The 12,512-nt window shown below is 41.8% G+C and overlaps 2 protein-coding genes across 2 annotated transcripts; both read right to left on the bottom strand.

The window, feature by feature from the left end:
- Positions 1–3,375: 3,375 nt before the first annotated feature.
- Alp6 (Alkaline phosphatase 6) lies at positions 3,376–6,182 on the bottom strand. Its single transcript, XM_018105183.3, has 3 exons — positions 5,995–6,182; positions 4,000–5,162; positions 3,376–3,936 (listed from the first exon to the last, which is right to left on the bottom strand). Exons 1-3 carry the CDS (start codon positions 6,068–6,070, stop codon positions 3,601–3,603), a joined length of 1,575 nt encoding a protein of 524 aa, XP_017960672.1. The 5' UTR covers positions 6,071–6,182; the 3' UTR covers positions 3,376–3,600.
- Positions 6,183–7,094: 912 nt separating this feature from the next.
- On the bottom strand, positions 7,095–9,253 carry Or45b (Odorant receptor 45b). Its single transcript, XM_018105187.3, has 6 exons — positions 8,455–9,253; positions 8,058–8,245; positions 7,832–8,007; positions 7,633–7,731; positions 7,419–7,571; positions 7,095–7,338 (listed from the first exon to the last, which is right to left on the bottom strand). Exons 1-6 carry the CDS (start codon positions 8,967–8,969, stop codon positions 7,288–7,290), a joined length of 1,182 nt encoding a protein of 393 aa, XP_017960676.1. The 5' UTR covers positions 8,970–9,253; the 3' UTR covers positions 7,095–7,287.
- Between the last annotated feature and the right edge of the window lie 3,259 nt (positions 9,254–12,512).

Below are 12,512 nucleotides of genomic sequence, written 5' to 3'. Positions count from 1 at the left end.
TACGATATGCTGCGCCTGTGTATCGTAAAGTGCGCGTATGTTAAATCTAACATATTGGAATTTATTAAGCGAATAGAAGCATACATATATACGCAGACAAATATCGTAAGATGAGAAAAGGTAAATAAAGTAGCGTCCGCAACTTGCTATCATCTCCCATTCCATATCCATTTACATAATAGTTAAATAATCATTTTGTATCATATATAGCGAGTTTTCCACCGTCTGTGCGAATAAGTAGAAGAGCAAACAGCGATTGAGGGTGACGATGCCAAAGATATGAATTCCGCTGCTCTGAAAGCTCAGCTGTAAGGCCAGCCAAGAGTTCTGCAATGTAAATCGAATTACGATAATAGCTTATTTAATCGGAATCATACTTACGATACGCTCAATGAGCTGCATTTGAGGTTTGGCCCGCTGCAGGATGCACAGGATATTCAATCTAAGCTGCTCGATGAAACCAGCCAAGAAATTCAATAGATAAAATTCCGTCAAGGAATGCAAAGCGACTACGGAAATGAGGAGAGCGGCTCTAAAATTTAAATATGAATTCCGTTTCCCGAATTGGATTCTTATCAGCAGGTAAGCACTTTGTATGGCAGTTAGAAAGAGTCGCAGTAAATACCAAAGTAAAATATGACGAAATGTGGAGCATAAGTTCGATACGATATTGAGAAGCTTTTGTTGTTGGGCTAGCAGTTGAAGCAGTTGCTGTGGCTGCCTTGGCCGCTGTCTTAGCAGCTTTTCCAATTGGAGCTGCACAGCCAATTGGCAATTGGTCAGCTGCCAGAGCAGAGCGAAGATCAATAGCGAAGCGGCGATAATCATATTGGAAGTGCTGAACTTCCAAAAGCTGCCCAGGCACTGGAAGGCGCTGGACGCATTCCAATTGGAAATGAGATAGTATAGCTGCAGTGCGAATTGGAGTAATATGAGCAGCAGCTTAACTAAGAACAGCAGCCTTAAAGGAGCTGCTGCTGCTCCACAATCGAAATGGTTCACTTTCGTCAGCCTCTCGTGCATCCGCCAAATGGAGTTTTGTAAAAACTGTCCACAATGAATGCAGGCTAGGATTAAAGTCACATTGAAAGTGCCAAAGAAAATGTTTGTCAACTTAATCTGATTCAAATTTAGCCTCGAACGCAGTGCAGAATTATCCATTAGAAGATCATGTAATACCACAGGTATTCCAGCTGCCATTAAGCCATTGTGAAATATGCTATAGGTTCTTAAATATTTCGATTTGCGAAGTTTTCCCGTTTTCAGTTCCGGATAAAAATGGCTTAACCCATTTATGGCTAAAACGTAAACGATGCACCACTGCGGCCAAGGCATGACTAGCTAATAGAACTCAATACTACTTCGAATATGCCGTTATTAATTAACCTAATGGTATTTTATTTTTGTTTCTTTGTATCCATAATTATCCTTATCAACCTAAAAATATATTTCAGTGTGAGGGAAAACTGTTTTAATTATTAATATTGATAATTTAATTATCAGGCTTACGATATGCATGAACAGCTTACGTTATTTGGCCGCACTTTAAAAATGTTATGCATAAACACGTAAACAGCAGCCTTTTACGATATACCTCATATAGTTTCCTTTGCTTGGAATATCGTATGCTGCACAGCTTAAAATGAGAAAGGGAATACAGCAAACATCGTTTGCTTACATTACGCTCGCTCTTTGCGTGAAGAGAGCCATGAGAAACGGTTTTTACTCAAATTGGCAGCTAACTCCGCTTCGATCATTAAGCAATATCGATAGTAAAGGACATTTTACAATGCTAAGAAGTCAAGTTTGTGCAAAGTGGTGTTCAGTGCAAAAAAAGAAAGAAAATCTGATTTGCTTATAATTGAAAAATGTTGTATATCATAATGGAATAATAATACGGCTAAAGGATCGTATAGAGTGGCGCTAGCTAAGCGTGGGGCAGCAGCTGCCCCGTTTGTCGGTTGAGCGCGACTAGCTGCGTGTTTTAATTAAATTGTCAACGTTCGTTTACGTGTGTGTGCGTATCTCCGCGTATGTGTATGTGTGTGTGTGTGTGTGTGCGCGTGTGAAACATATTTGTGTGCTGTGAAGCATGACAAAACCCCGCTGGGTGACAATGACCAAATTGTTGCTGCTGCTGCTGCTGTTGCTGCTGTTGGCATTTGTGCTGGTAAGTAGAAGTTCATTGGAATGTCCGCTAGACCGCACAGAGACAGGTGTGCGAGATTGTGCGCAGCTTTGCCATAAGGGGGCGGGGCAGCAGCAGAAGGCGGCTGGCATAGTGCGGTTAGTCGTTGCGGCTGTGGCCCAGTGATCAAATTGCATGCAATAGCGGCAGCCACAGCAGCTGCCCCCAGATGGGCCGGGACTTTAGTAATTCCCCATGGCAAGCGGGCGTCACTGGAGCATTGTAAATACATATTGATATAAATATATGTTACATTTATTTTGCTGCAGCAAAAGTTGAATCGCTTTAACAATCTCAATTCGCCATTTGCTTCCCATTAAATTCTCATAGGGCTGGCAGCAAATACAATATCCAATTAGCCGATTAATCGATAGGCCAATTAACGAAACTATATCAAACTAATTAATCGCTTAAACGATATATATATAATTTAGTCATTAATCGTGCCTGCGCTAGTTATCAATCACTGTTGCTGCTGGACAGTTGCAAGTTCTTTATGAAATCAACTGAAACTAAGCTAACGGCAAAAGTTTAGCCAAGATTTAAGCAACTAGCTCAGTTCACGACTTTTGCTATAATCAATCACAAACAACATCTATTTGGATTGATTGATTGAAGCCGATTGTTAATTGAATTGCAGCTGCAATTGCAACTGCAACTGCAACTGCAACTGCAATTGCACCTGCTACTCACCTGTGAATCAACCTCGGTGTGTCTCTGTTATGAGCGAGAATTGACAGGAAATTGTGCTGCTGTCGCAACCAATTGGCTTTCAATTAAAACCAATTCCATTTACGAAAACTTGGTTAACAAACGAAACTGTTTATTGATTGTGGCTTAGCAGACATTTAAATACTCTATAACTGTCGGACTTTTCTCTGTTAACTTTCTTTGATTTTTCATTTGAAAATATTGGATGTGACTTATGAATTTTACTATGTAAGGAAATAAAGGTATATATCAAATTATTTCCTTACATTTCTGCTGACTGATCTCTCCTATATCTTACATGTACAGTTCTTAGAAGTACCAGGCTTAAATAACGAAAAATCAACCTAGAATTTTCAGTCATTAACAATATAAATTTTATCGAAGCTATATGAAATGGTAAAGCACAGCAGCTAAAAATTCTTGACAATTTTTAAGCTTTTGCAGATTATTAATGTAAACAACAAAGCCGTAAAAAGTAGTTTCCACTTGTTTAATAAGATTAAAAACATTTATCTGTTACATAATGACTTTCAAAGTGAAATACCCCATGTAAGAGTATTCCAGAAACTGTCATGAGCAGTACATTTAGCTATTGCGCTAACATTTTAATTGCATTTGGCAACTTGAATTGGCAAAATAACAACGAAAAGCACAGAACAGAGATATATCGAGAAAGAGAGAGGGAGAAAGAGAGACCGCATCTATGGCTGGACATTGGCAAAAGGACCGATGGCAGCAGCTCTGGCCATCATAGCAGGAATATTGGTCTGTTCGTAATTGCCGCTAAAATACTGAGCAAAAGGACCCGAAGCGAAAACAGCAACATCATCCCCACCATGGGTGTCGGCATTGAGCGGCACCATTGCCGGATTCACAAACATCGGATTTTCGGTGTGCTTTTGGCTAATGGGCTTGCGACCGTCGGCCTTAGTGTATGTGCCCTCATAGCCGGGTCCATTGGCATAGGAGAGTATATTATAGGGTCTTTCATCGTCCGCTAAGCTATTAGCCAAGCCCGTTATCTCCTGTTCGCGTAGCTAGAGGTAAATGAGATACTGAAATTAGTATTGTATAACAATCGGATGGGGTTTCTAGCTTACCGGATAACCATTGATAGTCATCACGTGCGAATGATCGGACGTCACGACAATCAGGGTGTCTTCCACGTCGGTCATTTCACGTGCTTTCTGTATGGCTCGAGCGAACTCGGCGGTGTCCTCCAGCGAGCGGCGTGCATAGTTCGAATGATGGGCCATATCGATGCGTGCGCCTTCCACAAACAGGAAATATCCTTCCTCATTCCTCCGTAGAACCTTCAAAGCAGCCTCCGTCAGTTCGGTTAGCGACGGATCAGCTAAATGGCTATTCTTAGGACTGCGCTCACGATCGCCGTCATAGGGCAAATGCCCGTTGGCGAAGAGGCCCAGCAGATAGTCCGTATTATCCAAGTCCACTTCGGTTAGACCCTTGCGGCTCCACACATAGCTCGCCGAGGCATTCTGTGCCTGCTTATCGGCCAGCCAGTCCTTGATCAAGTTACGTCCGTCCTGGCGATAGCCCGGATGACCCACCTCATCACGCACGGTCTCATTCAGGAACATCTGTCTGCCGCCGCCGAGAATCACCTTCAACTTCTTGCCCACCTCCCATTCGACTAGCTGACGAGCTATGTCTATGCTAATCTCTGGATCGCAACCTTGAGCCTTAACCTCTGCATCGTTCTCCCAGTTGCGATCGGAGATGTGCGCATAGGCGCCAGCTGGTGAGGCGTGCGTAACTCTGGCGCTTGTCACAATGCCCGCATCCTTGCCCGCATCCTGCGCCCACTTGGCAATGCTGTCCACCTGATTCTGCTCCACATAGGCGGCATTGCAATCGTAACGCGACACGTTCGCATTCACACCAATCGTACCATAGTTGCCCTTCACACCGCCCAGATAGGCTGTGGAGGTGCAGGCGGAGTCAGCGACCTGGCGATTCACACAGTAGGTCTTCGATAGACCCGTATAGGGAAACTTCTCAAAGTACACCTTCTCGGAGCTGTCCCCGAGCAGATTCCTGGTCGCTGTTATCGTATGAATCGACATGCCATCGCCTAGAAACAAGATCACATTCTTGGCACCTTGCTTCTTCAACTGAGCCAGTGCATCCAGCTTGTCGGCCAGTGTCTTCTGTGCATCCTCGCGCCAGTAGCTGCTTAGCGTTTCCTTCTCAAACTTAACGGCTGGCGTGGGCCTTGACAGGGTTCGTCCATGCTGCCGGTCTGGAAATTTACAATTGACTTTTAACTAATCTTCAATTCATTGCTGCTTATCGCAGGTGCCTATATATATTTCTACTTAAATGCTAGTTCATGGAAGTCTAGTCTTCAAAATACTCGGGATTTCTAGTTATCTACGGGCGACGATCTACAATCAAAGCAATTGATTTGATAGAAGCTTGTGGAAGTAGCAGATTAGCGAGCAATTGTTATATGACATTATAAAGTGAACATTGATCTGCGAATGGGATTAGTCAATATTTATATGTGGGTCTATATAAATATATACATGATTACCTGAAGCTATCGTGAAACTTAAACTAATTTGCGTACATGTCTGTAGCTCCAGCTTGCATCTATCATTATTTCTTTCTAAATTCCTTTTACTCACTTTATTGACTTTCACTAGAAACAAATTTGTATACCCGTTGAAAATGGCAATTATGGGTGTTATTAAAATCTATCAAACAGCTAGAAATAAGCGTGGCACACCCTATAAAGTATATATAGTATACGCCACGCAGCTGCCAAGACGCAATAAAATATAATGGGTTTACAATCAAGTGTTCGACCAAGCAATATAAGCAAAACATATCTAACATATATAAGGTTATTCTAATGAAAAATTCATTTTTCTTATGCAAACTTTTCCAAGAATCTCTATGGAGATTTCTATTGGCCTAGTATTTTCCTAAAACACAGCTCTATATGAATGCTCAGCTCTATATGAATGCTTAGGAGAACTAGCTAAGTTGATCTAGTTCCACCCGTCTCATCTCGATTATTAAATCATATCTCTTCCGTCTTTATATATAAATATACTCTATTTACATACCTTTTTCCGCTTTGGCTACAGCCAGCACAAGAAAGCTGACCAACAGCAGTCGAAATAAACCGTAAGACTGGCCCATAGCTGACTTTCTCTCTATATATCTATCTATATGTATGTATATAGCGAATTCGACTTCGATCCGTCCAGATCAGCTAACGTATGTGCACTAAAGGAGGCTCTTTTAAACTGGAACTGACTGACCACTCTTGGGGTTTTTTGTTTTCCCTAATCTAAAACACGTAAATCTAATCAGCAGCTACATATTCAAGTAATCAAAAGTGTTTAAAATCACATTTAATTTATGGTCAAGGAATTATCTGAACTTAAAGCTGATGCACGTGTTCAAAGAGCTGGGACACTCACTGCCTCACTCTCTCCCTTCCTCTCGCTCACTCTCTCTTAGATCGGTGCAGCATTCAGTTGCGTTGGTTACCTATTGTACAGCACGTTACGTATACGCTCCGTATGGCTATTGAATAAAATGCCGTCCCATTGATTTTGTTGTTGTTATATGAGCAGCCTTTGACTTTTTGCTTTTAATCAAGCTGGCTCACATGGAGCGCTCAGCTTTGTCCTCGTTGGTGACGCCTTTTGACGTCACCTGCAGTTGCTGTCGTCGCTGCTGCCTTTGCTGTTGCCGTTGCTGTTGCTGTTGTCGTCGACTAACCATATGCAAATTTTCCTTGATATGAACTGGACAAATGCAAATTACGAACTCGCCCACCTGCTGGGACTTCAATCAAACCAGCTGCCCAGTCTGACTAGCTGAGCACCTACTCATTTCCGTTCACTGAGCACATCTATCCCATGGAGCTTGACATTAATTTAACTTCAAGATGAAATTTCATACTATTTGTTTATGGACAAAGGAGAGAGTAGGTTTAAATTGGCCAGGTGGTTACGATATCTGATACAATGATATCATAGGGCTTGCAATATTAGGGGATATGGAAAAGCTAATCGCTCTCAAAGTAACTCGCAAGATCCTGACTGAGACATCATTCACTTCAAAATTACAATTCCCCATACCTTATCCACACATATCGTATATATTTTCTATATATTTTACACAAATACATATAAGTAAACCTCGCGCTTAGACTATTAAAGTACTAGAGAGACTGCTGCATACTTTGAGGGTAAGCATAATGTGTAGATATGTATGTGTAAGACATAGTCACACATACATTGCAATATATGTATGTATATATATACACATCAATATATATGTATCACTACATCCCTTTGGCAAATTTTTCCTTTGTAAGACGAAAAATTTCAATTGCTTTGTGTCCACTAAAGTATTGTCTTGGCCAGCGCCACAATGGAGCCCGTAAACTTGATGACCTGCAACAGTGAAAGCAGAGCGAAACCAACAATGCAATGAGTTCTTCTGACTACACACACATATACACACACATACGCACCGATGTAAAGACGGGCAGAGATGGCGCAAAGAAGGGCACCTGGACTGTGATGGGTCGCTGGGCACGCATGATGAGCAGATAGATACGCTGCCGCACCTCACGATTCCACATATACCAGTAGCTATTGTACGCAGCTTCACCTAGATCCATACTCTAGAATATGTGTTGTATATGTATGCGTGTGTATTTAATAATATTCTATATGCGAACCCACAGCCAGAGACATCTCGGTTCCTCCATAGCAGTAGAGTAACAAGCAGGCGCTAACTGTGCTAGCATAGACCACATAGCGAATGATGTTCAAACCAGAAAACTGGAAGAATTATAGCAAAAATAAACCTAGATTTCTTGCAATACAAATCTTTTCCATAAAATTTGCTAAATTTAATATATAAAGATAATCGTATGCTCACCAATAATATATCGATAACACTCGTAGCTATTACCAGGCTGGAGGATAGAAATTGTGCAAAAGTTGGCGCAGCCATAATCACAGAGAAACGTTGAACAATGCCAACGATATCGTTGTGACGATCGATGATAATTCGCAATTGCTGACAACAAACTTCGCACTCGAGGGGCGTGGGATCTAAAGAAGCAAGAATGACTGAGCGGAAAAGACTCTCTAAGGAAACTTACTTTTGACAGGTTGGAGAATACGCTGCAAATCCATTCGTAATGCTTTCAGAAGGAACGTCATGTAGAGCGTGAAGCTAAAGAAGAAGCCATCGGTGGCTACAAAAGCGTAGACCGTTACCTGTCCGCTCCAGGTGGAGTACAGATAGGCGAGAGGATAGAGGGGCATGCGATGGAATACAGCTGGAAAGCTAGGAGGAAGAAGAGAGCAAAAGGGAGGGGATACAGATACAGATACAGATAAAGATACAGATACAGATACAGATACAGATACAGATACAGATACAGATACAGATACAGATACAGATACAGATACAGATACAGATACAGATACAGATACAGATACATATACAGATACAGATACAGATACAGATACAGATACAGATACATTTACACCTACATCATGCGAAAGGGCATATCGTATTTGAACGGCAGGTGGCGATGCATCCACATATCCCAGAAGGATCTCAGCACAAATGCCGCCGTATTTATGGAGCCCAGTGTGAAGATGAGCATGCACAGCAAGGTGGCCAGCCTGTAGTAGCCGCTCTTCAGGTCGGTCCTCTTGCCCTCCGTCTGCTGCTCTGTCAGCTGTCTTATGCGCTTAATGAGCGATGCCACCTCCACACGGCTCGACCACATGCAGGCCATTTTGAAGAGCGTGGTCAGACTGCAGGCGAGCGGACAAAAGGCATCCATGGCATCCAGCGGACTGGTGTGTATGTAGCTCCAGCCGAAGCTGAACTCCGCCTGGCAGCAATGCAGCAAATTCACGAAATTAAAGATGAGCCAGCATGTGGACCAAATGCTCGGCAAGCGCTCAAAGTGCAAACCAAGCAAACCAAATGAATATCTGGTGACAAAGAACAAATGCTTCTCCAGCGGATAATCTTTGCTCAAATACTTTGGATACATTGCGCTCAACTAATTGCTGTCACCCAAAGGATTTCCCCATTTATATAGCCGGTATTAGCTGTCGAAATAATTATGAGCTATTGTCGTACAGCTAATAGTATGTTTGCCCAACTAATTAGGCGTTTGTTGTGATGCCTGTTTCCACATAATAAATCACTTAATTAGGCTCCACGCAGAAGGATTGAACACTTACCTACCTAATGAATCACTTGCTTACCTTGCAGGTGTTTACCATACTCATATTAACAGTAATAATACGTTTATATATAAGCTAATGAGTTAACCTATGCCCAAAATTATGAAGACATGCATCGAATATATTCAAAATTTTCGGATAACAGAACAAGGAATACCCCTAATTTTTAGTTGCCTACCATTTATGAATATGTCTTTCTATTAGGGTCTTACAAAAGGCTTTGAGAGCTTACGCGCTTTAATAAGCAGGACATAGAAAGGCGTTTGTAAAGTTCTTGAACCTCACTTACATTCATGAGAATTGCGTAGAGAGGTCTTATTTTATATTTATTTGCTATAAAGGAGAACAATAAATGTTAGCTTGCTCCAGGTTTGATATTTTACATATGTAACTGTGTATCAAGAGATACATATGTATATATATCTAAGTATAACCCATTTTATAGATCCACTTTAAATTTAATCAAAACTATTTCGCATCAGTAAGCTCTGTGTTCAATGCAATGCAGAAATTGACTATTTGAATTGTGAATTTCCGTTGGCAAACGCATTTTGTTCCCACAATGTTAATTGTTGCGCATGTCGTGGCATAAATCTGCAGTTTCTTGAACTCTACTGAAAATCGAGAAAGAGAGAGAGAGAGAGAGAGATAAAAAACCGATGACAAACGTGAAAAGTTACCAAATATACATATAGATGAGCAAAAGAGGAAGAGTTACGAACATCATCTGCGAATATGCGAGCAGGCAATTGGAATTTTAAATGTAGTGACACGAGCAAACATTTCACGACTCTTTACATCTATACATACACTCTGTATACATACATGTATGTACATGTATGTCTGTATATAGATAGGTTTATATCTTTTCTTTTTTTTATACATATATGTGGGTCACTATGCTTTTGTTGCCCTTTTCAATATTCTTTGCGTACGAACAATTTTGCATACTTACATTTCTGATTTATGCTGATTACTGCGCATATCAATTGGGTGGAGGAATTTATGCATGCATCGCCAACAAAGCGAAATGAATTTGATGTGAGATATTGTAATTATGTTAAGTTAAGCATGGGGTTTACCCAAAGAAACGTTAAGGGAGTGGGGTAACTTTGCGTGAGCATTGTCATTCACTTTATATAGATCATTCCATAATAACTGAACGGTTCTATTATAGATTGCTAACGATTCTTTTATCTGGTATGTGTTATTTAATCCAAGGAATAGGAAAGTAACACAAGTATTTATAGTTTCCTTTAAGTTCTCTATTTGCTTCCCTCATCTAGATTTTTTCTTCACAATTTGTCACTCTTTTTCCTGCGACTTTTTTGATTGACTTTAAATCAAAGTTTCTGTTGACAGTTCAATATTTTGACAGATGCTGTCAATGCTCCACGTCAACGTGCAGCAGTTGTCCTGCTGCATGCATTTTTAATTAATTCCCCCAGCTCTCACTCTCTCTCTCTCTCTCTCTGGCCGTACCACGCTGCGTATACGCAATCAAAAATGTTTGCTTATTGATTTTGAGCTTTTATTGCAAGTGCAAAATATGTGACTTCATTGCTGTGGCTGGCAGCTGCGCGGGCGACCTATTGATTTTGCATAAGGACACGATATCAGTCGCACATCCTTGATGGCCAACATGCAGGCGAGCTGCTTCCTTTTCGCTGATATCATCGCCTGGAAATACTTTTTGTAGCTGCTGTAGCTACCCCCAAAATAAACAGGCGAGGCCAGCGCAACCACTCAACCACCAGGCCACAGAGCCACCCAACCACCCAACCACCCAGTCGCCATTCTGTTTGACTTTTATGACAACAAACAAATAAACGAACTAACTCACGCACACACCCATACACCCACACACACACACACACAGCAAGACCCACGCACACACGCAACTCGACGCCAACCCTCGAGGCGTTGAAAATGTTTTTGAATGCTTTCACATGGTTTTTCTTTTCATACTCTATACCCCTTGAAAATGACCAAGAGTAAGCTTATACAAAGAGCAGAAGCATATATAGATGTGCCTAAGTTTTCATCCATCCATGCATCTAAGCTTTTAAAAGTTAATACCCTTATCAAAGCCGAAGCCTCTGAGTTTACAGCATAACATCTAGTCGATCAGCAAATCGTATTTACCTTATACACTTCAAGTACAGGGTATATGCGACTGTAGGATATCTAATAGTCGTCTATTGGTAGCCACTGAACTAGAGCTTCTAGTTGGGATATCATAGGTAAAGCATAAATTGGTCTATTTTGCCTGCAGGGCAAGTTTTCAACAATGTCATGTATTTTTCCACTTATTGACTTTATAGTGTGTAGAGTTTGTGCCTACAGGGTATTTAGTAGATGAAAGTTTTAACTAGAACAAGTTTCGTGACTTTCAACTAGAGCGAAGCCCAAGCAGTAGTTGTGCATTTGCCTTTGCAGAGTCTTGTACCTTAACGTATAATACTTGCGTTTGCCTACAGGGTATTAGCTTGGCGTACACGCTTCACACTACAACTAGTTGCTAAGGCAGCGCAAGGGGTAGTTGTCGTAGAGTAGCTTCCATGTGGCTGAACATTTTCATGTGTACAGGGTATCTGCTAGTCGCGAATTAGCCAAGGCAACTCTAGACTCTACTGTCTTCTAGGGTATCCTACAGTCACGCACTCTTAAATTAAGTTTTGTTATAAGCCTTTCTACACCCAAGAGTTTCAATTAGTTACAGGGCATCCAGCTAGTCGAGCACTCCCAGTTAAAGCACTTCAAGTAACGGTCTGCTTCTTACATCTGTTGGCGTCGGCGGCCATGCCTGACACACCCTGTTGCAGCAACCACCCCCGCAGCTGGAAGCAGGGCCTGGAAATGATTGTGTTGTGTAATGTGCTCCTGCCTCTACCTCTGGCTCTACCTCTGCCACTACCACAGTCACTGCTGCTGTTTCGTCTGCTGCTGATGATCCTGCAGTTGGCGCCTCGCGAAAAAAGAAAACAGGAAAAGCAGGCCAACGTGTCATGTGGAAAACAGCAGGCCAGGCCAAGCCAAGCCAGGCCAGGCCCGACAAGGCATGAAACCAGTTTTCCGACTTCATTTTATACACACATATATACGCAATACATACATACATTTGACGCAGAGACATTCGTACTTGTGCCCCCAATTTTGAGTGGGCCGCGGAAAATGCGAAACGTGAAACGTGTGAGGCGAATCGTGAAAAGCGTAACCAGCTTTTACCCTACCGACCGGGTTGGGCGCTTTAGGCTTTCGGATAAAACAGGTTGATTTTCCTGTTTGGCGACTCTCGCTCAGCGGCAACGTTGTTGGCCATTAGCCAAATGGGATTTCACACGCTT

The sequence above is a fragment of the Drosophila navojoa genome, chromosome 5 (genome assembly GCF_054131105.1).
Source record: "Drosophila navojoa isolate 15081-1374.11 chromosome 5, UAZ_NAV_1.0, whole genome shotgun sequence".
NCBI classification, from domain to species: domain Eukaryota; kingdom Metazoa; phylum Arthropoda; class Insecta; order Diptera; family Drosophilidae; genus Drosophila; species Drosophila navojoa.
Note: the sequence above shows the minus strand (reverse complement) of the source record. Positions and strands in the feature narration are given on the sequence as shown.